Source organism: Plecotus auritus (genome assembly GCF_963455305.1).
Source record: "Plecotus auritus genome assembly, chromosome: 14".
NCBI classification, from domain to species: Eukaryota; Metazoa; Chordata; class Mammalia; order Chiroptera; family Vespertilionidae; genus Plecotus; species Plecotus auritus.
This window is the reverse complement of record NC_137780.1, coordinates 13,297,634-13,323,982: the sequence shown is the minus strand read 5'-3', so window position 1 is coordinate 13,323,982 and position 26,349 is coordinate 13,297,634. Positions and strand designations below refer to the sequence as shown.

The 26,349-nt window shown below is 39.7% G+C and overlaps 1 protein-coding gene across 13 annotated transcripts in view; it reads left to right on the top strand.

The window, feature by feature from the left end:
• The window catches only part of CEP170 (centrosomal protein 170), a 108,956-nt gene that overhangs the window by 30,592 nt on the left and 52,015 nt on the right, over positions 1-26,349 (top strand). For 11 of the 13 annotated variants that reach the window (XM_080650923.1, XM_080650921.1, XM_080650931.1 and 8 more), the window contains exons 4-8: positions 7,211-7,292; positions 12,455-12,510; positions 12,599-12,761; positions 13,972-14,106; positions 23,661-24,137. In XM_080650923.1, the coding sequence (XP_080507049.1) occupies positions 7,211-7,292; positions 12,455-12,510; positions 12,599-12,761; positions 13,972-14,106; positions 23,661-24,137 (913 nt within the window). Of the gene's footprint in view, positions 1-7,210; positions 7,293-12,451; positions 12,511-12,598; positions 12,762-13,971; positions 14,107-23,660; positions 24,138-26,349 lie in introns of all 13 variants that reach the window. The other 2 variants (XM_080650922.1, XM_080650920.1) reach the window with 1 other exon arrangement.

Here is a 26,349-nt window from a genome sequence, read left to right as displayed (position 1 = left end):
CCCCCCACACCCCTTTCCCCGCCGAGAATTGTCAGTCCACTCCCTTTCTATGCCCCTAATTCTATTATATTCACCAGTTTATTCTGTTCATCAGATTTTTTTATTCACTTGATTTTTAGATTCACTTGTTGATAGATATGTATTTGTTGTTCATAATTTTTATCTTTACCTTTTTCTTCTTCTTCCTCTTCTTAAAGAATACCTTTCAGCATTTCATATAATACTGGTTTGGTGGAGATGAACTCCTTTAGCTTTTTCTTATCTGTGAAGCTCTTTATCTGACCTTCAATTCCGAATGATAGCTTTGCTGGGTAGAGTAATCTTGGTTGTAGGTTCTTGCTATTCATCACTTTGAATATTTCTTGCCACTCTCGTCTGGCCTGCATAGTTTCTGTTGAGAAGTCAGCTGACAGTCGTATGGGTGCTCCCTTGTAGGTAACTAACTGTTTTTCTCTTGCTGCTTTTAATATTCTCTCTTTGTCTTTTGCTCTTGGCATTTTAATTATGATGTGTCTTGGTGTGGTCCTCTTTGGATTCCTTTTGTTTGGGGTTCTCTGCACTTCCTGGACTTGTAAGTTTATTTCTTTCACCAGGTGGGGGAAGTTTTTGGTTATTATTTCTTCAAATAGGTTTTCAGTATCTTGCTCTCTCTCTCTTCTTCTGGCACCCCCATAATTCAGGTGTTGGTATGCTTGAAGTTATCCCAGATGCTCCTTACACTATCTTCATATTTTTGGATTCTTTTTGCTTTTTGCTTTTCCGGATGAGTGGTTTTTGCTTCTTTGTATTTCAAATCTTTGACTTGATTCTTGCAATCCTCTAGTCTACTGTTAGATCTCTGTATAATATTTTTTATTTCAGTCAGAGTATGCTTAATTTCTCGTTGGTCCTTTTTCATATCCTCGAGGGTCTCACTAAATTTATTGGCCTTTTCTAGAAAATTCTTGAAAAACCTTATAACCGTTTTTTTGAACTCTATATCCAGTCGTTTGCTTTCCTCCATTTCTTTCATTTGTGATCTGTTTCTTTGTCTCCGCATTTTGGTTGCTTCCCTGAGTTGATAGAGTGGCTTTGTGTGCTAGGTGTCCTATAGGGCCCAGTGGCTCAGCCTCCCCAGTTACCGGAGTGGACACTCTTGGTGCACCCCTTTGTGGGCTGTGTGCACACTCTTGTTGTAGTTAAACCTTGAGTGTTGTTGGTATCACTGGGAGGAATTGACCTGCAGGCCAATTGGCTGTGAGGATCAGCTGTGTCTACGCTGGGAGAATTTCTGTGCTAGAGACACCCTTATGGGAGAAGACTTGCAAAAGCCTCTGTGCTCAGCTTGGATGGGGCGGAGTCTCAGGGCAGAGCAGACAGTATTGGTTTCCTGTCAACCCTGCCCTAATAGGACCCTGTGTCTCAGTGTCCCGTGGTAATCGATGCAAGCACCTCTGAGAGAAAGCCGCCCTCGAGTTCTGCCCACTGCCTGACATTCCAGTTTCTCCCCGAATGAGTCTGGGTCCCCAGAGTCTCGCCCGTAACTGGAGTTCAGTGCAGTCAGGAGCTTTTGTTTCCCTCCCGCTTGAGAAAGCCAGCCATGTACTCAGTTGCCCGCCCTCTCCACGCGTGCGCCTCGGTACCTCTGCCTTCCGCAGTTCCTCTGAGTCTCAGTGTGCTTTTCTCTTTCTTGACAGTCTAGTTTTACCTCGTATGAGTCTGGGTCCCCAGAGTCTCGCCTGGAACTGGAGTTTAGCTCAGTCGGGAACTTTTGTCTCCCTCCCGCTTGAGAAAGCCAGCTGCGCCCTCAGTTGCCAGTCCTCTCCGCACGCGCGTCTCAGTACCTCTGCCTCCTGCAGCTCCTCTGAGTCTCAGTGTGCTTTTCTCTTTCCTTCTAGTTGTAGAATTTCCACTCAGCCAGCCTTCCTATGGTTCTGGATTATTCCGTTTTGTCTTTTAATTGTAGTTTTGAAATTGTTGTGCGAGGCAGCAGTTTAGGTGTTTACCTATGCCGCCATCTTGGTTTCTCCTCCTCTCTTTAATTTTACACTAAGCCCAGCCAGCGTGGCTCAGTGGTTGGGTGTTGACCTATGACCCAGGAGGTCATAGTTCAATTCCTGGTCAGGGCACATGCCTGGGTTGCGGGCTCAATCCCCAGTGGGGAGGCGGGGTGTGCAAGAGGTAGCCAATCAATGATTCTCTCTTATCATTGATGTTTCTATCTCTCTCCCTCTCTGAAACCAATAAAAATATATTTTTTTAAATGTTTTACCCTAAAATGCACTCCCAAGATTCCTATATGTATACTTGATGTTATTCTCTGCCTGGGGAGGCAGAACTGGCCCTGTAGCTGATGTACTGAGCCATTTCCCTGTCCCTGAAGCTCCTGGCCATGAGAACCCTGGTTTGCCTTTAGCCTTCCTGCCCCTCCCGCCCCTGGAGCATCACGCCTCTGGGAGCACCAGACCCTCTGGTACCACTGCATCCATTCCAGCCCCGCCATTGTTACTAGGCTGCCCCCACCCCCAGCTCCCTGTGTTCCAGCGCCTGCTGCCACCCCCTCCACACTGGAGTTCCTGCCAGCCTCAGAACAGGGTCCTGTGTGATATGGAAGATACAGAGGAGTGGTCGGGGAAGAAGAGGAGACGTGTCCCTGGAAGTGTGGTTACAGTGGCTGTGCTCCTGGCCACTGAGTTAGAGTTCTAGGAGCATTAATGTAATTCATGGTGCCTGGCTGGTGGTTGAGCATCAGCCTATCAACCAAGAGGTCACTGGTTCAATTCCTGGTCAGGGCACATGCCTGGGCTGTGGGCTCATTCCCCAGTGCGGGGAGTGCAGGAGGCAACTGATCAATCATTCTCTCTCATCATTGATTTTTCTATTTCTCTATCTGTCTCCCTTCCTCCCTCTCTAAAATAAATTAAAAATTTTTAACTTAATATATATACCTATACTAATAAAAGGGTAATATGCTAATTAGACCAGAAGGCCTTCCGGAGATCCTTCCGGACAAAGCCATGGTGGCGGGGCTGAGGCAGAAGTTGTTAGGGGCACTCAGGCCAGCGGGGGGGGGGGGGGTAGGGGGGGGCAGTTGGGGGTGATCAGGCCGGCAGGGGTGGGCAGTTGGGGGAGAGCAGGCTGGCGGGGGGAGCAGTTGGCAGGGAGCAGGCCGGCCGGGGGGGGCAGTTGGGGGCAAGTAGGCTGGCAGGGGGGGGGGGGCAGTTGAGGGCATTCAGGCCGGCAGGCAGGTAAGTGGTTAGGAGCCTGTGGTCCCGGATTGCGACAGGGATGTCCGACATCCCCCAAGGGGTCCCAGATTGGAGAGGGTGCAGGCCAGGCTGAGGGGACACCCCCCCTCCCATGCATGAATTTCGTGCACCGGGCCACTAATATATATATACACACACACACACACACACACACACACACACACACACACACTGAGTGGCCAGATTATGATCACTGAAAGCATAATCATCTGGCCACTCAGTGTATATCCTATATGATAAAAGGCTAATATGCAAATTGTCCCCTCGACCAGGAGTTTGACCAGTAGGCAGGCTGGCCAACCACTATGTCCCCTCCCCCTGGCCAGGCTGGCCAGACCTCACCCATGCACAAATTCATTCACCGGGCCTCTAATATATTTATAATACATGGTGGTTATAAGATTTTATACTCTCAATTATGTAATTTAGTTGCATGAAGATTAAATAGGTATTTATCTAGTTTGGTTTGCTTCTGTGAGGTTCGTTGTTTGCATGGGGCGTTTGGGAGCTGGCCTGGCTTGGGTACCCAGCTTCCTTGATGTGGAGAGAACCTGAGATGTATAGTTCAGACCTGAATTTGAAGCCCATAGCCCCCCTTCTGAACTTGGAGCTCTCCATTGTTGCTTCACTCTCTATGCCTCGTTGTCCTCCTCTGTCCTGCCTACAGGTAGAGGTCTGATCAAATGACGCATAACCAAGCCTCCTTTTCCTCCATGCTTATTGGTGAACATGCTTTGTAATTGCTTTAATGAAATGATTTCTTGCATGTGTTGCTCTTTGAAATTGTCTCTCCTCCTCTTATAGTTTTAGATCTTCAGGAGACTATTTCCCCCCAGGTGTTTCCACTTCGTTTTGTAAGCTGGAATTTTGTGTCTGGCTCATATGTCCTAAACATCTCTAGACCTTAGGGAATATTTCTGTCATAAATGCCAGCATGATACAATTATGTTTGTTGATCTCTGAAAGGACCCAGTCCATGTGTTAAAACACTTAATATTTAAGAGAGTTGAGCAGTCTTAAGCTTTACAATGGATCTATAGCCCAGCCACATGGCTCAGTGGTTGCGCGTCAACCTGTGAACCAGGAGGTCACAGTTCAATTCCTAGTCAGGCAGCCGATCAATGATTCTCTCCCATCATTGATGTTTCTGTTTTTCTCTTCCTCTCCCTTCCTCTCTGAAATCAATAAAAATATTTTAAAAAATGGATCTTATATGTCATCTTAGGCATTTTAAGTAAATACGGTGTTTTAGGTTCAGACCATTTTAAGAATAAAATTGGCCTAAAACTGTGGCATTCCACTTACACAGTGCACCTGATTGTTTATCTCCTGCACACTACACATCCGTGAATTAACCTTTTCTTTTATTCTTCTCTTTTCCTATCATTTTTCTCAGCTTTTTTGTTTTGCAGTTATATATAGAGTATTTTGAGTTATATATAGAATATTCAAGATAAAAGTTTTAAAACACTCTAAAATATTCATTTTGGGAATGAACCTGAAATTAGAGTGTTAAATACCTGAGGCCTTTGATTTTTATTTGTATTAGTTTTCTTTTTGTGAAGCATGTTGGAAGCATATGATTTAGGATTACTCATAAACCGACCACACTTAGGTGTACTCTCGAATTGTGGCAGAATTTCACTTTCTCCACATTATTAGTGCTTGAAATAAAGAGCGCAACTTCTTTTTTTAATCTGTCTTTATTGTTGAAAGTATTGCAGATGTCCCCTTTTTTTTTCCCATTGACCCCCTCCACCCACACCTCCCCTCCCCAGCCTTCACCACCCTATTGTCTGTGTCCATGGGCCATGCATATATGCATGTAAGTTCCCATGTTTTTCTGTCCCCACCCCTGCCTTCCCTCTGAGATTCATCAGTCCGGTCCATGCTTCTGTGTCTCCAGATCTATGTTCATTAGTTTATTTTGTTCATTAGATTCCATATACGAGTGAGATCATGTGATACTTATCTTTCTCTGACTGGCTTGTTTCGCTTAGCATAATACTCCAGGTCCCTCCATTCTGTGGCAAAGGGTAAGGAAAGATGGTAACATGTATTTCTACTGGATTTTTTTTCTTTTCTTTGATGCTCGTGATATAACCTTTATATAGAGACCTTCCTTGAGTATTTGTTCACTTAAAAACAAATCAAATAAGCGTTGGAACAAAAACATCAGAAAAGGAGAGAACCCAGTCAAAAACTTTTTTAAAAATACATAATAGTTGCCCTGACCGGTTTGGCTCAGTGGATAGAGCGTCGGCCTGCGGACTGAGGGGTCCCAGGTTCGATTCCGGTCAAGGGCATGTACCTTGGTTGCGGGCACATCCCCAGTAGGAGGTGTGCAGGAGGCAGCTGATCGATGTTTCTCTCCCATCGATGTTTCTAACTCTCTATCCCTCTCCCTTCCTCTCTGTAAAAAATCAATAAAACATATTTTTTTTTAAAAACATAATAGTTTAGGTTAGGTTTTTTGTTGAAAAATATTGCATGATTCTTATTGAATGGCTAACTGGATGAAAAATACTCTATATATTTTTTGTCCTTGAAACACTCTTGTCTCTTCTTGTGTTAGAGAGAGTCTTACATTAAAGAAAATTCATCTGGGATTATCTTCATCTGAAGACTCATGGTCTGATAGTTTGCTTACATTATTATCAGTTTTATCATTGTTATTATAGTCTAAAGTACTGTTGTCTATCTCTTTTAATTTGTCTTATAATTGTGAAATATTTTTCTGTTTTCTCCTGTATGGACATTAACTGAAAAATTCTGAATTCTCAGTTGATAGCTAAACCAAAAAAAAAGACAAAGATACTGTCCAGATGTCTTTTATTTATTTTTTTTGAAAGATGTTGCAATATTTTGAGCAACTCAGTAAGAAAACTGAGGGTTGGTGCAATAAATTATGATTTATTTTGTGATTGCATCATCCTGCTATCCCTTTCACTACAGCGCCACTCGCCATATGTGGCTGTTGAGAACTTAAAATGTGAATAGTCTGAAGTACACACACAAACAAGAATGTAAAATATCTTATGAATTTTTATATTCATTATTTGTTGAAATGGAACTATTTTGGACATATGGATCAAATTAAAAGGCCTGGGAGGAGTGGGTGTGGGGTGGAAGGGATCAATGGGAAAAAAGGGGGGGCATCTGTTGTAATACTTTCAACAACAAATTTTTAAAAAGAACAGAAAAGAAGTATTAATTTTACCTCTTTCTTTTTACCTCATTAATGTGCCCACTAGAAAGTTTAACAGTATATCTGTGGCTTGCAATCTATTTCTGTTGGATAGTGTTTATGTTAGGTAATTCCATTATTCTATATTCTTGTTTTGGTCATTTTCTGCAAAGTTAGAAAAACTGATGCATGATGGTGAAATAATTACAGGCTAGTGAAATAGTAGAATGTTTTATGAAACAGGAAAAATAAGATCACTAAGATCTCATATGTATATTAGATTCATAAAAGGGTCCAAAGGACTCATTGCAACTGTAAAACAATGAGTTTTATTTCGTTTTCTTAGAAAGTAAATTTTCTCCTTGTTGTTTCAAAAAATTCTAAGAATAAAAGTAATGAAATAGCAATCCTCGGAAATAATTAGAATTGTCCAAAAAAAGCTAAAACCGCGTCCAGTACATTCTGATGACGTGGAGAGTTAAGGGCCCTCTGTAACTGGCCGGCTTCAGGTTAAAAGCTCTTCTCGGCTGTTAGCTGTTAGATTTGTCTTGGCAGCCTGGTGGGCGTAGGCCGTGACCTGCTTCTCTCTGTGTTAATAGTCATGGGATAAAGGGTTTAGTGTGGAATATTTTACCAGCGTATGGGATGCATGACACATTTTATGACACAAACTGTATGAGCCACCGTATGTTATGTATGAGTTTTGAGTATTTGTCTGAAATGTAGTAATTAATGCTTCATATGTAAACCTAACATTTCGTTTTTTTCCTTGTAGACTTTTGTGAATGATGTAAGGATTCCAGAACAGACGTATATCACCTTGAAACTGGAAGATAAGCTGAGATTTGGATATGATATCCTTATCTGATTTTGTGCATTTATTAAATTCATTCAAAAATCCTCTACTCTGGTGTACATTAACATTTCTTTAGACATAAAAATTCTCAGTACAGGCATGCTAGAAGTCTCTGTGCCTTCCCATACTGAAATACATGTTTAAAAATAATATATATATTTTTTGTTGCTATGCCTGCTTCTAAAAATAATTCTGGAAAATTTGATGGACCCCTCTATTTTTAACATTGTTCTCCCTGCAGTGCTATTACATCTGTAGTTTGGATATCAAAGAATGTAACTGGGAGAGGACAGGGGAATGTTTAATATTAGCCCAGCCCAGAGACTTTTTTTTTTTTTTTTTTTTTTTTGGTGGGATGATAATGGCACAGATCAACCTCCAGGAGCAATGTACAAATTTAACCCTGCCTTGCCTTTCATTCCTACTTTTACTCCATTTATTTCATCTCTTTGCCTAGTTAATTCAAAATTGTTAATATACTGTGTCTTCTAAGACCCACACTCCCTGGTTAAGTACATTATGCACTTAGTGTGTATTTTATTTTACTTCTTTATTTTTTAAATATTTGTTGATTTCAGAGAGAAAGGGAAGAGGGAGAGAGATAAAAACATCAATGACAGAGAATCATTGATCAACTTCCTCCTGCACGCCCCCTACTGGGGATCGAGCCCATAACCTGGGCATGTGTCCTGAGCATAATTGAACCGTGACCTCCTGTTCATAGGTCAACCCTCATCCACTGAGCTATACTGGCTGGGCCACTTAGTGTGTATTTTAAAATCTTTTGTTTAAAAAAAGGATTCTAAGAACTGGACAGGGACATGACTCTCCTACTGCCTACGCTAGGGCAAAGAATCACCAGTAAGAAAAAGGATAAGATTGGTTGACAAAGAAGAAAAACATGTCCATCTAGTCAAAGCAATAAGCTTTGTAAAAAGGACTTATTGATATTCCACATTGTGCTGAATATTTTTCTTGAGTGTTGATTTTTTCAATTACTACCTTTACCTGGAATTTGATATTGAGGAATATATTCAGCATATTAGCTGCTTGGTTGGATTTTTATCACTAGCAGAGAAAATGTAGTCTCAGATAAGTAGAATTGATATTTAGATAAATTAAATGCACTAACACTTTAAAATCATTCTTAGAGCATAAGTAATTATTATTTTATATTTAACTTAAACTTGATGAAAAACTAGTGTTGTAGCATATCACATGACCTTTACACTTGCAGAGCCTAAGGAATGTGTGAAAAGTGAAACCATTCAACATTAACACTTTTGAGTTGTATATTTTACATCCTTTTAAAAATATGTATCCCATAAAATGATTAAGAATTAGCATTAAAACCTTTATTCACGGGTCATTTTCCACCAGCGTAATAAGTTTCATTAAAAAATAAATGCAAGTGGACATTGTATTTAAGTACCTCCTGAACCATTTGGCACCAGCTATTTCAAAACATGAGAAAATAGGAAATGTGGTAGTGACTATGACTTGTCTATACTTGGAACAGTTTGCTTGGCAGTGTAGATCATGACTGCTAAAATAATCTAGAGGGGATAAACATAATTAAAAATCCACTCTTTTTTCAGAGACATGAAGATTTTTCCTGATTAATGTGGTTAATATCCATAAAAAAACAAGAACACACTTTTCAAATTTTAATTTACTTTAACTTTTTAATATATATATATATATATATTTTTTTTTTTTTATTGATTTCAGAGAGGGAGAGAGAGATAGAAACATCAGTGATGAGAAAGAGTAATTGATCAGCTGCCTCTTGCTCGCAGCCCCCCTGGGAATCAAGCCTGCAACCCAAGTATGTGCCCTTGACTGTAATTGAACCTGGGACCCTTCAGTCTGCAGGCTGACACTCTATCCACTGAGCCAAACCAGTTGGGGCCACTTTTCAAATTTTAAAAATCAGGGGTATTTTCAAAGCTCAAAAGAACTAAATTTAAGAAATTCAGATGAGCTATTTGATGAAAGAATGAAGCCTAGAAGAAAAGTTAAAATTGGTTGTTTAAACACTGTTCCTATAGAACAGGGTCTTCTGCAAGTTGGACAAGGTATTCATCTGCTAAAGTAAAATGCATATTTTTCCAAAGATATAGACAAAATTAATAGATTACAAATTTTTCCCTTGGATGGTTTTCTGACATAACTTTTTTCATTTGTTTTTTTGTTTATTTTTTTAAAATATGTTTTTAGTGATTTTAGAGAGAAAGAAAGGCAGAAGGATAGATTGATAGAAACATTGATCAGTTGCCTCCTGTGTGCCCCCCTATTGGGGATCAAGCCCACAACCCAGACATGTGCCCTGACCAGGAATTGAACCAGTGACCTCTTGGTTCATGGGTTGATGCTCAACCACTGAGCAACACTGGACAGGCTGCCATAACTAAAACCCCTTGGGTTTCTGTTAGGATCTCAGTACACTGTGGACCCTAATGTAGCATAATTGTATATTTCATTATCAGATATCAAATAGGGAATTTTCCCAATGAGAAGATTCGAAAGAAAAAATGTTTGGTTAACGTTAAGGAGAATTTTTAAGAATAGCCTTATATGTGTATTTTTAAATCATAAAAATATATAAATTTAGAAAAAAAGTACTTTATTCCCATTCTTTCATTGTTTAAAATAACTGCATTCAAATATTCTCACTTATCAGTGTCTTCAACATGATGCGAGTGACATATTTTAGTAATATAGCACAGTTTATAAGAGAATATTAATACCCATCTCAGTTGTTTGAGAATACAACACTTTCTGAAACACTGGAAATCTTGTCTCAAGTAACAAAATCTCATTATGTAATATTTGGGAACTATTTTAAAATTTCCCCCATTTCTTCTGTGATTGGTATTTCCCCAGTGAAACAACTTAATGACTTAATTTTTAAAATACTTTTTGAAAGATGTGCTCACAATGATATCTGCCCCCTGGTGTTTTAAGGCCAGGCCCCTAGGAGTAACTGAAAGGATTGAAAATTTTGCTCTTTCTGGTCTTAATTATCATTAAGTTAAAGGATGTGTCAGAGGTCACATTACTAGTATGTAGATGAATTCCCATGATGCCACTTTTAGTGATGCCACTTTTATTTATTTCCTGAATAAATTGAACATAAGAATGATTAGAATTACAATCATATGTAAGGAAATGGGGAATTAGCCTATAAATATTATGATTTTTAATAAAGAATTAAAATGTTTGTAAGTTTATTTTTAAAAATTCAGATATAATTGACATGATTCTATTGTTTATTTTGTAACTTACTGACATCATAAGTAATTGTACCTTAGTTGGTCATTTTTCTTAAGCAGCAAAAACAGTCACTTACCTAGGTCTCTACCACAAGAAAGATGGTAGCTTTGGAGATAAAATTGGGGGTGAGGGCAGCCTCAGAATCTCATAGTCATACCAGAGTTCTCAGGAAACTCATGAACTAAACAAGAGGATTCCTGAGTTCCTTGGTAGGCCGACACACAGGAATCTTTTTGGTAGGTGAAGTCCAAGACTGTCTCAAGTTTTCCCTGATCTTAGAAAGAGTCTCAGTCTAAAGGTGATACTCCAGGCTAGCCTCGGGGAATAGCCTTCTAGCTCCCTCCCCACCCCCACCCCCCCACCCCCGCCCCAGGAGCTACCTGGAAGCACCAGAAAACCCTCACAGCTGGCTAACCTCATTGGTGTTTCCCATTGAAAAAATAGACATGACCCTGGCCTGTGTGGCTCAGTTGGTTGAGCATCATCAGATGCAATGAAAGGTTGCCTGTTTAATTCCCTGTCAGGGCACATACCCAGATTGTGGGTTCAATCCCTGGTTGGGGTACGTACAGGAGGCAACCAGTCGATGTTCCACTCTCGCATCAATGTATTTCTCTCCCTCTCCCTTTCTCTCTCTCTAAAATCAATAAAAATAAAAAGTAGAAATAGCTTTCAATTTGTAAAATATGCTGTTTTCCATTGTAAATGTAAGGATGCTCTGAATCTTCTCCAGCTGTTAATGAGTTTCTTGGAAGTAAGGCAAAACTACTTGACTTTTATTTTTCATTAAATGTACTTAGTTATGAAATACACACTTGCATATATACCAGCAAATATGTACCAGCATGTGTTCATAACGAAAAGGGAAATCTTAATGTTTCACAGCTACAGGGAGCAATGTAAAGTGATAGGGGAGCCCCAGCCTGGGATCAGGTGAGGAGAGTATTGTCTTTGGGGTCTGGCCCTCCAATCCTCAAGTTCATTCACTATGGAATAGGAAGCCGGGTAATGGAAATGAAGAGCAGATTCCCCAAAGCTCTTTACCACTCTAAAAAGTTCTGAGTTTTTATTATTTGAATGAGTAGAAATACAGGTAAATACCCTTACAAGTGCACTGCTCCTAATGCATGGGAAGCCTTTCTTCCCCCCCAAGTAGTCATGGTGATTATAGCTTTCTCCCCTTGAAGTCATGGGTGCTGTGAATTGGTATGGCACATGGTATAAAAGCCTTTTCATTCCAGGGTTAAGTAATGGTGGGAAATGTGACCTCCCCTGTGTAGTGGGAGATCTTTTTAACATACAGAGGCATTGTTCTTTGGGGCATAATAATGAACGCATTCATTACATGCAGCACTTGGTTCTGATCTGTATAGAATCCGTTGTTTGATCATGTAACCTGACCCTGATGGCAATTCGTGGGGCTCAGAGATGGCTGTGGTTGCTGTAAGGACCCTAATTATAGCCCTTGTTTTACCTTCTCATATGAACTGTATTTTTATCAGTGCTGAGAGTCTGAGTCATCGAATTCCTTCAGGATTTACTCGGGGTAATCACTGATGAGTTACTTCCTTTTACATGTTTGTGATTAGCTATCAATATGGTTTGATCCGGGTGCTCTTTCTTCTTTTCAGTCCCGTTGTTGGAACTGAAAATGTCTTTTGTGCTCAGATTCATTACCCAGTTATTTGCTTGGAGGCCATTATTGCCTAAGTGTAGAATTACTTGCTATATATCAAGATTTTCTTTGGTATTTAAAATGGAAAAATTTCATATTTGTGAGCACAGTTTAACATTTAAGTCTTAGGGGGATATACTAATTTTGCTAGAATTCCCTGATTCCAATAGGACAATTTTGAAATTGTATTCTTCCTTAGCCCCGTTCACATACAAATCTTTTCACTGTAGTACGAGGAGAAATGAGGGTCCCTGAAGAAGCTCTAAAGGTAAAAAGCTTTTCCTTATTTCTTTCATAAACCTACTGTTTACTAGGGTTGGTTTCATTCATGGATATTTCACTGCGATGTTTTCTAGCACGAGAAGTTTACCATTCAGCTCCAATTGTCCCAAAAATCTTCAGAACCAGAATCATCCAAATCTGCTTGTGCCAAAAGCGTGGATTCGAAGGTGGCAGATCCTCCACCGGAAGTTCAGCACAAAGCCACCGAGGCCCTGAAGGCCGAGGAGAAGGCCCTGGGTATGCTCCCCTCATTGAAGACACCATGTTTATACTTGAGTGCGAAATGGCAGACTTTGTTCTCAAAATCTTGTCCATGTCCAGATAGTAATAATAATCTATATATATAAAAGACTAATATGCTAATTGTCTCTTCTACCGGTCGACCAGTCGCTATGACACACACTGACCACTGGGGGCAGATGCTCTGACCGGTAGGTTAGCTTGCTGCTGGGGTCTGGCCCATCGGGACTGGGCCAGATAGGCCGGACACTTCCTGGAGCCATCCCGCGGCCCCTCCCTGGCCCTGATCGGGCACTGGTGGAGTCTCTTGGCCTGGCCTGCACTCTCTTGCAATCCGGGACCCCTTGGGGGATGTCAGAGAGCCAGTTTCAGCCCGATCCATGCAGGCCAGGCTGAGGGACCCCACGAATCCATGCACCGGGCCTTTAGTAATAATAATAATAACAGTTTCACAGTGGATTTTAATGCAGTCAGTGCTTTCGCTGCAAAGCATTATAAACCACATTCTATGGCAGTTGTATGTAGGTGTGTTTCATATGTTTAAATATGTAAGGGAATTAAATGTAATTCACCTTATAGTATTTTTATTAATTCACATGTGTTTGCTTTTTCTTCTGAATTATAATAACTGAAATAAATTAATAGGAAATACCCACTGATGCTTGTATCATCACAATGATCATATTTATTATGTTCCAGAAGCTGTAAAAAATGCTTTAGATAAATAATCCCTTTCATACAAAAGCAATTTTTTAAATTGAGAGGCATCACCAAATTTGTTCAAATGTAAATCTGTTAGTCCTATTAACAGCAAGTTTAAATTTAGTTAATATGCAATGTCCTATGGCTTTAAAAAAATTTTAAATAGTCACTCATAGCAAAATTGACTTTAATCTTTTATATTTAGACTTAAGGGGTCATTTCTGTTGACCAAATAACTCATTATGGTTGAGTAGAAAGTTATTTGGCTTAGCAGTTTGCATCACTTAGATACTAGCGAGTGTAAAATACAATTTCTTTAGTCATGTCCAACATTGAATAAGGTCTTACACAAATACTAAGTTGTTATTTAACTTAAGTACTTTTCAGCTATCTAGACTATACTTTGTTTTTTATTTGACAGATCAACCAGGCAATTCTAATGTCTCCAAAGCATTATTTTTTTCAGTTTCATATGCTTTAGACAGATTTTCCTACCTCTTTCCAGATACTTCTGCCATGCCCCGCGGTACTCCATTATATGGGCAGCCTTCGTGGTGGGGCGAAGATGAGGTGGATGAAAAAAGAGCTTTCAAGTCAAATGGCAAACCAGAAGAAAAAAATCATGAAACTGGAACCTCAGGTAAAAAAAATCGCAGATTATGAGATTTGGGGATATTATTATCGGGTAACAAACCTATCTACTTTAAAAAGTGATATCTACTACTCTGTAATTTGACTTTTAAAAAAAGTTGATGAACATTTTAATGACATTAACATTGTAATTTTAATTCATTCTAAATGATTCTCACATAAATTATTAATTCCATTATCTTTATAAATCATTTAAAAATATTTTTTTCAGTTTTTTTATGAGATTGTTAAAACTTGGGAAAACATTAATAATGTAGTTGGACATTTTATTTCAATATAACTAATTTCATTAGGTTCACAAGCATATAATTATACTAGAAGCCCGGTGTATGAAATTCGTGCATGGGTAGGATACCTAGGCCTGGCTGGCAATCAGGGCTAATCAGGGCCTTCCAGCTGCTGGCTGGGGCCTTCCTTTGTTCCACACCGCCCCCTGGTGGTCAGTGCCTGTAATAGCGAGCAATCGAACTCCCAGTCAAACTCCCAAGGGGACACTTTGCATATTAGCCTTTTGTATATGTAGATTTTTAAATGAAAAATTTCTCTGATGTTTAGAAATATGACATGAAATTAAAACCTTTCAAGCCTCAGTCTATCCAGTTTGTTGGGATATGGTAGCAACAAGGGTAGCTTAGCTCAGTAGCCAGAATGAAGACATAGTTGTGGGTCAGAATCTCAAGTTAGTTGTCAGGAAATATATTCTTCCTGTTGCTGGAGGGGTGTAGTAATGAACTCAGTGCCCATAAGCCGGAAAATCAAGATTTTCAGGAAATAGTGGTGTGAGTTGTCCGTCCCCTCTGGCCTGGAGTCACTGGTAGCGCAGATAAGGATCCAGGCCTGCAGGAACTAAATGCGGGCACCAGGATCAGCACGGGAACTAGCTCTGAGTCAAGGGCAGATGCCTTCAGAACACTTGTCAGTTCCTACCTCTGACCCCAGTTCTGCAAGAGAAATAGGACATTTTTGTGTAGCTGGAGAACACGGACACTGGTTCTTTAAATGTGCTCTGATTTTTCCAGGACACGTGTCTCCGAAAGCTGCCTTTATCAACTTGATTTGATTTTGCCCCAATTGAAGTTAGAACTTTGCAGATCAGTTCGCCTCACAGCTTCCTTGCCTGAGACCAACACAGGTTTCTTGATGCCCAAGCTCAGAAACTTGGTGTGTTGTTAGCATACCTTCACATGCAAGTAACAGACATGCTTCCTGAGACTAAACAGGAAAGGTATTTAGTGGCTTAAATAGCTAAGTCTCACCCAGCCAGCATGGCTCAGTGGTTGAGCGTCAACCCATGAACCAGGAGGTCACGGTTTGATTCCTGGTCAGAGCACATGCCCAGGTTGCAAGCTCAATAACCAGTGTCGGGTGTGCAGGAGGCAGCCGATCAATGATTCTCATCATTGATGTTTCTATCTCTCTCTCCCGCTCACTTCTTCTCTGGGATCAATAACAATATGTTTTTTAAAAAGTATCTGAGTCTCTTCAGGATTGGTTAGCGCAGCATCTCAACGGTGTCATCCACTGGCTGGTTTCTGTCCATCTCTCAGCCCTTCTACTCACAGTGGCTGCATACTGGGCAGTTCCCCTCGCACATGTAGGCTGCCTGCCAGCAGCGATCCAGGGTGTGTGCTATCAGATCACAGCCAGCAGGAAGTAGCAAAGATTGCTTCCAGAGGACCCCTGCAGTTGCAAGAGGAATTCTCCCCAACATTTTCAGCATATCTCTCATCTCATCGGCCTCTATCAGGTTCACGAGTAGGTCACCCCCTTGTTTCTGAACCAACCCCTGGCAAGGGTTAAGAGACTATCCTTCAGCCAGCCTTGCCCACCCTGACGCCGTGTGGGGTTAGTTTTGCTCTAAGGCACATGAGCTGTGTCGGGGAAGAGGAGATTCCTGGGAATGTTGGAGTTCTTTGAGGAGGAGGTACAGGAAATGGATATTGGAAGGCGGTCAAGAATGTCTACTTCATCTGAAATCTTCATATCTTCCCTTCTCACTGTTGCCTTTTCTTTTTTTTTTCACTAAGTCATAATTGAACTTCCTACTTCCAGTTTCAACCCTCCTGCAGTTCATTTTGCAAAAAAAAAAAAAAATCTCAGTTCTTTCTTTTCATTTAAAAAAAAAAAACTACAGTGGCTGTCTTTTGCCTGCCAAACAGATTTTATGTCCAAGTTCTAATTATGTCCCACTTTCCTTAAGAGCCTTATGTCTCACAACCAGTTGTTTTTAGACTGTCTACCAGTGGCTTCCCACATAAATTATACTGTAATTCCTGCCTGCTTTATCCCCACAGATATATACACACATACATGAGGTGATAAAGTATTCTAAGTGTATCTGTATATATGTATTGCTGATATATAACACTGTTTCATTCAGTGTTTTGTGTGTATGCCTTCTCATCTAAACTTAAGTTCCGTATTTCAAGGATCACATATTACCACAGTGCACTGGAGCCACCTCATAGAGAGAAGAGGGGGAAAGGTACTGATTATAGAGGTTCATTTAAAAGAAAACACAGCAGATTGTAACTATTGCCAAATTCTGAAAATAATTGTGAGGGTGATTTTATCTTGCCATTCAAAATCTATTCCTCCCCTTCACACAAAATGACTTGAAATCTGAAATCTGTAACTTGTAGAATACAGTGAAGTATATGTGTAATTTCTGTCCTGGAGACAGAATCATGATCTATACTAATAAAAGAGTAATATGCTAATTAGACCAGGAGACCTTCCAGAGACCTTCTGGATGTCCTTACGGACAAAGCCATGGTGGCGGGCCGAGGCAGAGGCGGTTAGGGGCGACCAGGCCAGTGGGGGGGGCAGTTGGGGGCAATCAGGCCAATGGGGGTGGGCAGTTAGGGGTGATCAGGCTGGATTGGGGGGAAGTTGGGGTTGATCAGGCCAGCAGGCAGAGTGGTTAGGGGCAATCGGGCAGGCAGGCAGGTGAGCGGTTAGGAGCAGCTGGCAGTTGGACATCTCCCGAGGGGTCCCAGGTTGGAGAGGGTGCAGGCCAGGCTGAGGGACATACCCGCCCCCCGCCCCATGCATGAATTTCATGCACCAGGCCACTAGTTTATAAATAATAGCTAACACTTCAGTGATTCTTACTTAACCAAACACTCTTGTTAGTACCCTGCATATATTTATCATTTAATTCTCAGCTATACCTGGAGATTGTTACTGTAATTTTTCCCATTTTATAGATAAGGAAACTGAGGTGCAGCGATGTGAATTTCCTTACCAAGGTCACACAGCTAGCAAATAGTCTAGTGAGGATTTTAACCCAGGCAGTTTGACTCCCGAGTCCACCTTCTTTTTTTTAAGGTTTATTTCATTTGTTTGTTAATCCTCACCAGGGGATATTTTTTCTTTTTTTGAATATATTTTCATTAATTTCAGAGAGGAAGGGAGAGGGAAATAGAGATAGAAACATCAGTGATGAGAGAGAATCATTGATCGGCTGCCTCCTGCACACCCCCTACTGGGGATGGAGCCTGCAACCCAGGCATGTGCCCTTAACCGGAATAGAATCTGGGACCCTTCAGTCCACAGGCTGACGCTCTATCCACTGAGCCAAACCAGCTAGGCCCAAGTCCACCTTTTAACCATAAGCCGTTAACATTACAGTAGCCATTGCGTGCGCACACACGCGTGTGCACACACACACACACACACACACTCTCTCTCCCTCAAAAAAGATATATTTCATGGAGTACAAAGATTTGAAAAACTACTCCAAAAATAAATTGGCATGAAAATAGATCGCTCATACCTCATCATAATAAAATAAATTGCAAACCATGAGGCATCTCCCAGCAAAAAGTGATTATCAGCTTGTGTGACCTCTCATCTGAGTGTCATCTCTGCCTGATGACAAAAGCCGTCTTATAATCTTGAGATTATTTTTGAGGAAGAAGGAATTAAGTGATTTACATTTTGTGTTAAATAGCTTAAAGCACGCAGTCAGATCCAGCTGATTAAGAGCCTTATGAGAGTCTTACTTGCTTTCTTTTTTTAAAATATATTTTTATTGATTTTAGAGAGGAAGGGAGAGAGAGAGAGAAACATCAGTGATGAGAGAGAATCATTGATCAGCTGTCCCCTGCACACCCCACACTGGGGATCGAGCCTCCAACCTGGGCATGTGTCCTTGACTAGGAATCGGGACCATGACCTCCTGGTTCATAGGTTGGTGCTCAACCACTGAGCCATGCCAGCTGGGCTCACTTGTTTTCTTATGTAAATATAAAGATATTGTTTCAGATTTATCATTTATAGTCTTTAAATACAGGATGAGGAAAACAAAGTATTTACTGACCTGAAATAATTTATGATGCCAGCATAGATTGTAGAGTCAATCTGAAAATATATACTAAATGTTATTTCATGTCATTTTGAAATTAAGTTGTTTCTGTTAAAAAAAATCTTTCAAATCATGAAACACAAATGCTTATTAGTTTACTTCTTTTCTAAGCATACTATTTTGGTAAAACAAAAAATAATTTGCTTCTTGATTACCAAATTTTAGAAGTAAAATCATAGTACTTAATCATGACAGGTGAACATTCCAGAAAGGAGAATAGAGTATCTGTCTACTACCTGGTTATTTTTTTTTTTTTAATAAATTTTTATTGATTTCAGAGAGAAAGGGAGAGCAAGGGAGAGATTAAAACATCAATGATGAGAGAGAATCATTGATCGGCTGGGCTGCCTCCTGCACTCCCCCTACTAGGGATCAAGCCTGCAACCCGGGCATGTGCCCTTGACCAGAATCAAACCCAGGACCCTTCAGTCTGCAGGCCGATGCTCTATCCACTGAGCCAAACCAGCCAGGGCTACCTGGTTATTTTTGACGTTCCTCTCTAAGGGTCCCCATGTTTCCAGTATCTCTGCAGACTTACCAAATAGCCTAAACACCCTAGAAGCAAATCTGAACATCAGAGCAATCAAGTTCTCCTGAAATCGTTTGAATATTTTGAGTGCTATTAGGGAAAAATCAGTCCTCCTGTTATACTTGTAACAGGTATACTTGTCTCTGGATTTTAGAGAGAGAGAAAGGGAGAGAGAGAGAAAGAAACATCATTCTGCTTCCTCTGGCACACCCCCTACTGGGGATCGAGCCCAAAACCTGGGCATGTGCCCTGACTGGGAATCGAACCTGGGACCTGAACCTGGGACCTTGAGGTGCATGGGACTGTGCTCAACCATCTGAGCCACACCAACCAGGGCTAGATATGCTCTCCTACCTGCCCACTTGGATTACACATTTATTTGGGTTACAGTGAAAGGCCTTTACGCATTGCGTGCATTTCGAGACGGTGTGCACCACTGTGAGGAACAGATTTTTGTTTCTTTCACATTGATTTTCAATCTCATCAAACTAAATTTAAACGCTTGCAGGTTGTAACTCCTTTCAAGCAAAAGTGGTTTACCAGTCTTTGTTATACCAAGTACTTGAATATACTAGGGCAGTGGTCGGCAAACTGCGGCTCACGAGCCGCGGTTTGCCGCTCTGTTGACTAATGAGTTTGCCGACCACTGGGATAGGGGCTTAATCACAAGGAACAACAACAGCTTGTAATTATTGGAATTGAGAGTCTAGGTCAGTGGTCGGCAAACTCATTAGTCAACAGAGCGGCAAACCGCGGCTCGCGAGCCGCATGTGGCTCGCGAGCCGCAGTTTGCTGACCACTGTACTAGGGAGAAGGAGCCTTCACATTACAGTCTGTGTCATCTTGAGTTAGTGTGATATTTTATTTAATTTAGTACAGAAGAATAAAGGGAACTTCTTTTCCTGGATTCTGTGTATTACAGGATCCCCTGGAAGGTCACTCAGTCATAAAATATTTTAAGGAAGTTAAGAATATTATCACCAATTGCTCTGATTTAGGTAAACAGAATTAATTCTAACATAGTTATTAGAAATTTTTAAGTATCTAGAATTTAGATTTACAACAGTATCAGTATAAATAAAATATTAGTATAAAGTATTAGTATATGTAGTATATTATTTGGTGTATTTTAGTATAAACAAAATAGATTTGGAAGAGAAATGGATGTTAAATTCATAATTCCAGAGTATGTTCTGTCAGTTTCCTAAGAGAGGAAAGCTGTTTATAACTCTGTTTTAATTTGGAAAAGCCCTAATTTTCCTAGTAGGCCTACACTTCCCACATATAGTGGGCCCACACTTGATCTGTTTTTCTTATCTTCTGAGGAAGGAATTCTTCCCCATAATGAATTTTCCAGATGACTGAACTTTTACAACTGACAATTTTTTTACAAAGTTGAATGATTTCCTGTATTTCTATTAAATGAATTACCCATATCGCTGCCTTCCCAAGCAGAGGAGGCGGAATGTAATTAAAATGTTTGCTTTATGACTCGGAATCATTATGAATATTAAGTGATGAATACTGAGTAGAGAACATGGGACTGTGATACATCACAGCGATGTCCTTGGGAGACTTTGCAGGGCTGTGTGTACGCCTTGTACACGGAACGGTTTGGGCTTGTCTCTGAGCCCTGTCTCCCCCAGATCATTTCCGTCTTCTCTCTACAACTTGACTCTTACTTCTTAGTAATACGTCTCACCTGAAGCCTCACTGGGCTCTCCAGAGAGACTTCCTTGTTGGTGAAGGTCGCAGATAGGAGAGAACAGGTGTCATGTCTGTCTTGGGTTTCTTAGAGTTAGGTTTTTGGTTTAATTTTATTTATTTATTTTATTTTTTTTTTTTCTGGGCCAACAGTTCTTTTGAGCCCCAGTTTCAATGTCAGACAGTTCCTTATGTGTACATGTCAGCAATGATATTTCAGTTCCGGATGGTGGACAGATGGTGGTAACGCAGGTCCGACCCTCTCTGGTGGGTTTTGGTTTTAGTTGGTTGTTTTCCTCATTCTTAACCAAGTTGGAGATCTGGGGCAGGACAGGAGGGAATCGTTTATCTGTGTGCCTGCTTGCGCCAGGCTTTGTTCTGAGTGACTTACATTATCTCACTCAGTGCTGTCTTACCGAATGTTCACAGAGTCTTATGGGCAGATAGTGCTGTTTCCTCATTCTACAGGGAGGAAGATGAGGACTAACGGCTGATAGAGACGGGATTTAATCTGATTTGAAGTCTTATCCCTGCTCTTTACTGAACCAGACCGCCTGGTTATAACCATCGGATCCTAACATGCTGCCTCCCTGTTCTAAAGTGCCACTCGACCATGTTAGACAGCTGACTTCTGGGTAGAGTCGATGTTAGCTTGCATGAGTCTCAGGTTCCTAGTCCTTGGAGTAAAGGCGATTTTGCAGTAGGACTAAGGGAACAATAACCTTAAAAGCAGTTGTGTGCGCTTGCTGGTCTCTGCTGTTAGAATGTGAAGATTATGTTGAAAGTGTGTTAGTAGTAACTGGGAACTTTTCATTCCCAAGGGAGGAAAATATTGCTTTGAGTGCTGAGTGGCAAGTGGACATAAATCATATATCCCTGGACCAGCTCTTGGTGGTTTTTACATCGTAATTCAGCCACATCGTTTTATAAAAAACTACCACCCTTTGTCCCTAGTGTTACTGTTATCTGAAGGATAAGCAAACCAGAATGAAGGAATGAAGGAATGATTAGGTATCTCTGTTGGGGTCATGGTTTATAAACCAGTTGTACTATATGGAATTGATCAAGTACAGTACATTGTACATAATAATAAATCAATCAATGTATGAAAAAATAAAAAATAACATTTGTTAATGAGTTTATTAATATATGTCGAGTGGTTAACGCATTATACTGTCACAGGAATTTTAAGTGATAGGCCTTCAGAGTAAATATTCAAATCCAAGTGAACATTTTATTAAGAAAAAGATAAGTTAACTTTTTAATAAAGAAAAATTTTAAATGTGACTTTAAATTATTAAGTCTTGTATAACCTTTCAAATAGCATGTAAAATATTTGCTTTGATGATGTAGAGTTGTTCTTGATATAATTTTTTTCATTTTCAGTGGTGAAAAAACTAAGTAGATTTTGAAAAGGATCATTTTTACATTGAGATTGTTTTGGTTGGATATTGTTTATCTTCTGCATAGATTTTTTTTTTTTTTGCTTTTTTTTTAAAATTAGCTTGATGTCTTCTATACACTGCCCCATGCTTTTGGTTACAGAAATGTTGCCGTCCCAATCTTCTATACCCTAAAAGCAAACAGTGTTATGATTGTTTCATATTCAGAATATGCCAAGAAGTCAATTACAGCACCTGAAGAATCCCATCAAGATTTAATATTCCAAAAGATGTTTCAAAAGACTAAATACTTCACTTAATTAGAAAATGATTGGAAACAGCGTGCTATCCCTGCATTGCCTTTTCCTCCTAATAGATTATCTGCGGATGGTTTCTACCAATGTATTTTCAAAATGAATGCTGTTTGAGCTTTAGGGAAATATTTTTCATTTGAACTCACTCTTTACCATCTTGATAATAGCCATGGTCAATTGCCTCCTGAAAAACAGGGCAGTTTAATCTTTAAAAAATGTACACACACACACACACACACACATATATATATATATATATATATATATATATATATATATATATCGCATTTGCACTTTTGATAACACATACTTAAAACATTTCAATTATCATTTTCATTTCTATGCCTTTACATGCTTTCTGTATAAATGTGTTTATTTTTATTTTTATGCCTTTATATTCGCTTCTGGGCAATAGACGAATGGTAGCATTCCCATGCTATTTACTTCTTCTGCTAACTCTTGTTGTTGATCTGATTTTATAATTCAGCTTTTCTCCAAGGATTTTTGACACTTGTACATATTCTGCTGTATAGAAATGTACGTGAATTTTCTTCTGCAATGAATGGCTGGCAACTGAATTTCTACTTTTATTTTTTCACACTGCTGCTTGGATTGCAATGTCGCAGGCAAACCACATGCTTTGTCTTCAGTATTCTTTTACTCTTTATCAAATGTATCTTCCTGCAAGGATCACACGTCAGGGTATTGTTTTGGTCGTTCTATAAGTAATGGTTGTGAATGTGAAGGGGAAGAATGGTAAGTGGGATCGTTACTTGTAGAGCATCGCTTACATATTGACTTCATGTGCGTTTCCTCACTTGAGCACCTGTTCTCCTAGGAGTTCTACTTGTGTTCAAGATATTTCATTCTCCTTACTTGATAAGGAAATTCATCCTTTTTCTGTCACTTGAGATATATAATATATACATTGAACATATATCTCCATCTCCATTGGATTTCAGTTCTTTTGCACCTCGATGATTTCTAGATCGCAGTTGGAAAGAACATGGCCCTAGCCATTCAAGGTCCATCTCTTAACTGCTTTGCTATCCTTTGCCATGGCTGCTGTTCACCTTGCATCTCCTGTTGGTGCCTGAATACCATGTTCACAACCAAAATGATTTCTTCTCTGTGACATTTGCCCTTGTTTTCATCCAGGCTGGGATCTGACTTCTGGTTCTCTTGACTCCTTCAAATGCTAGAAGCTCCCAAATATCTTGAATTTTCTCTTATTTTTCTCATTAGGGTGCAGCTTAGATGCCAAGCAAGTTGAGGAACAGTCTGCAGCTGCAAATGAAGAAGTCCTTTTTCCTTTATGTAGGGAACCAAGTTATTTTGAAATCCCTACAAAAGAGTTCCAGCAGCCGTCACAAATCACAGAAAGCACTATCCATGAAATCCCAACAAAAGACACACCGAGCTCCCATACCACAGGTGCAGGGCATGCTTCCTTTACCATTGAATTTGATGACAGTGCCCCAGGGAAGGTAACGATTAGAGACCATGTGACAAAATTTACTTCTGAGCAGCGCCACAAGTCCAGGAAGTCTTCTTCTGGAACTCAAGACCTGCCGGGGATTCAGACTGGAATGATGGCCCCAGAAAACAAAGTCGCCGACTGGCTAGCTCAGAACAACCCTCCTCAGATGGTCTGGGAGAGAACCGAAGACGATTCCAAAAGTATTAAGAGTGATGTTCCCGTTTACTTGAAAAGGTTGAAAGGTAAAGTGAATTGATCGTTTCCGAACTTCCTATATTCTGATAAGGAAAATTCCATCTTCACAGTTGCCCAACTGCTATCAGATTAATAATGTGGTAGAAAACTGCTCTCTCCAAGGTTTATATTTGATTTTAAAGCTCAAAAGCAAGCCATACTGCCCATGGTCAACTCATTCAAAATAGTCTGCCTTCATGTTCTTGCCAAAACCAGATTGGTTTTGTAAATTTGATTTATGCCATTAAGTCTGTCTCTTTTTTCTTATGGAATTAAAAATTTAGTCAGCTCAGCAGTGGAATTCCCTAGAAGACAATTCTCATCCTTTTCTTGACTTAAGGAAAAGATATGTTCAATAATAATCTTCTCTATTGGGACCCTTCCAGTAAAATGTCAATATCTAAATTTTGAAAGAAATGTTAAGACATTTGATAATGGGTCAAAAGTTCTGCCTTGGTAATAAAGTCATATTGTTGATAGAGTGTTTCAAACTGTTCTTAGTAGTTACCCGTGAAACAAAAAATTTTTGTTTAGAGATAACTTACTGGGAATTGATTGAATTACATTTTTTTGATAGTCAGACTTCTATGAAAATGACAAATTGAATTATTTATTCATGAAATAGTTTTTATATATGCTTTACTGGTATAATTCTTGGCCAAAAAATGCAACATCTTTATACCTGTACATAGAGGTTATCAACTAATTTTTCCATTGATTTTGCTAATTAAATTTACTTTAGAATTGCCAAATACAGTTTTGTGTTACTCTGTATTTTATTTAACAAGCTATCTATGAGGGAAATGATTGCATGTTAATCTGGCCATTCTGTAACTGTACAAGGAGTTAATGAGCTTTTAAAAAAATGCTTGTTGAGGTCAGAGACTATTACTTACCTCGTATTCCTAACACTTCACCTGATACTTGAGTACGTGATAGGTATTCTGTAATTAGAGTAAACAATGAATCGGTTGACCTGAAATCAATGACAAGACTGACCCTGGCTTAACTCGTACTTTATGCCCTGGGAATCTGGTCAAGTGACGAAGAAGTGCCTATTTCTGATTTGCTTCTAAGGTATTTCAAGATAGTGAGATGGTGAGATTACCTAAACCTTTGTTGGGCCTATTACTATATTTAATTATAATCATACGCAATTACCTGACATGTGATAGTTATCCTTTACTTACACTGGATAATATTAAATACACAGTAGAGATCCATATATGAATGTATAGGTTAAGCTTACAAATAAAAGTTACCGATTTGTAAACCAACAATTTTTTTGAATTGGATAAATAATATTGATATCCTAGTATAATGTAAAAGGTAGCATAAACCTTGAAAATTTAGAAGTAACAACGTCTTTTTAAAGCCACTCTTAATAAATATATAAAAAGTGAGCTAAAAGATCCTTTTATAAGCTACCATTTTTTAAAAATACCCTTTTATTATAACTGCTTTTTAGTCATTATCACTATTTTCTGTATTTGCTGTTATTTTAAGCCATCATTTTAAGACATTCTCTGCTCTTGAACAAGCCTAATTCCAAAGAGAGGCATTAATGCCCACATTCACACTATATCCATGCATTAATGATTACATTTTTGAAAACCTTACCAGAAATTATACAATCAATACTACCACCCCTCGAAATTGATTTTTAGGTAGATACATATTTTAGTATGTTGCCATTGCTCAGAACCCTTCTACTGGATACGCCTTCATACCGTTCTACAAGCCATCTAAAAAATCTCCCTGAAAATAACTCAGTTTGGTCCAAGATAGACCCGTTTTATTACTCCAGATATTCTTACAAATGACATTTGATTTTCCCCAAACCCAGAGCTGCCATTGTTAGATAAAGGCTTTCCACATTTTAGGCTATCAAACGTATATACCTAGACTCTACCCAAATAATGGAATGACAGCAAACAGTAATAATTTTATATTCACTAAATTTTCAGCAACCGTTTAGCTCAGTCAGAAACTTGAAAATAGGCAAAACCAAACCAAAACACAAAACTGCTTTGCTCCTGCAAGAGTAAAGTGCACGCGCTTTGGGACAGTGACGCCAAGAATGTTCACAAAGCCCATGCACTTTGACCCTTTAGGAGAGCTGCTGCTTCCGGCCACGGCTGCTGGCGGTACAGCTGGCCTGCCCCCAGAGTGCTTAAAGGGACAGTCAGCTATTCAGGCACAGACCAGGACAGACAACAG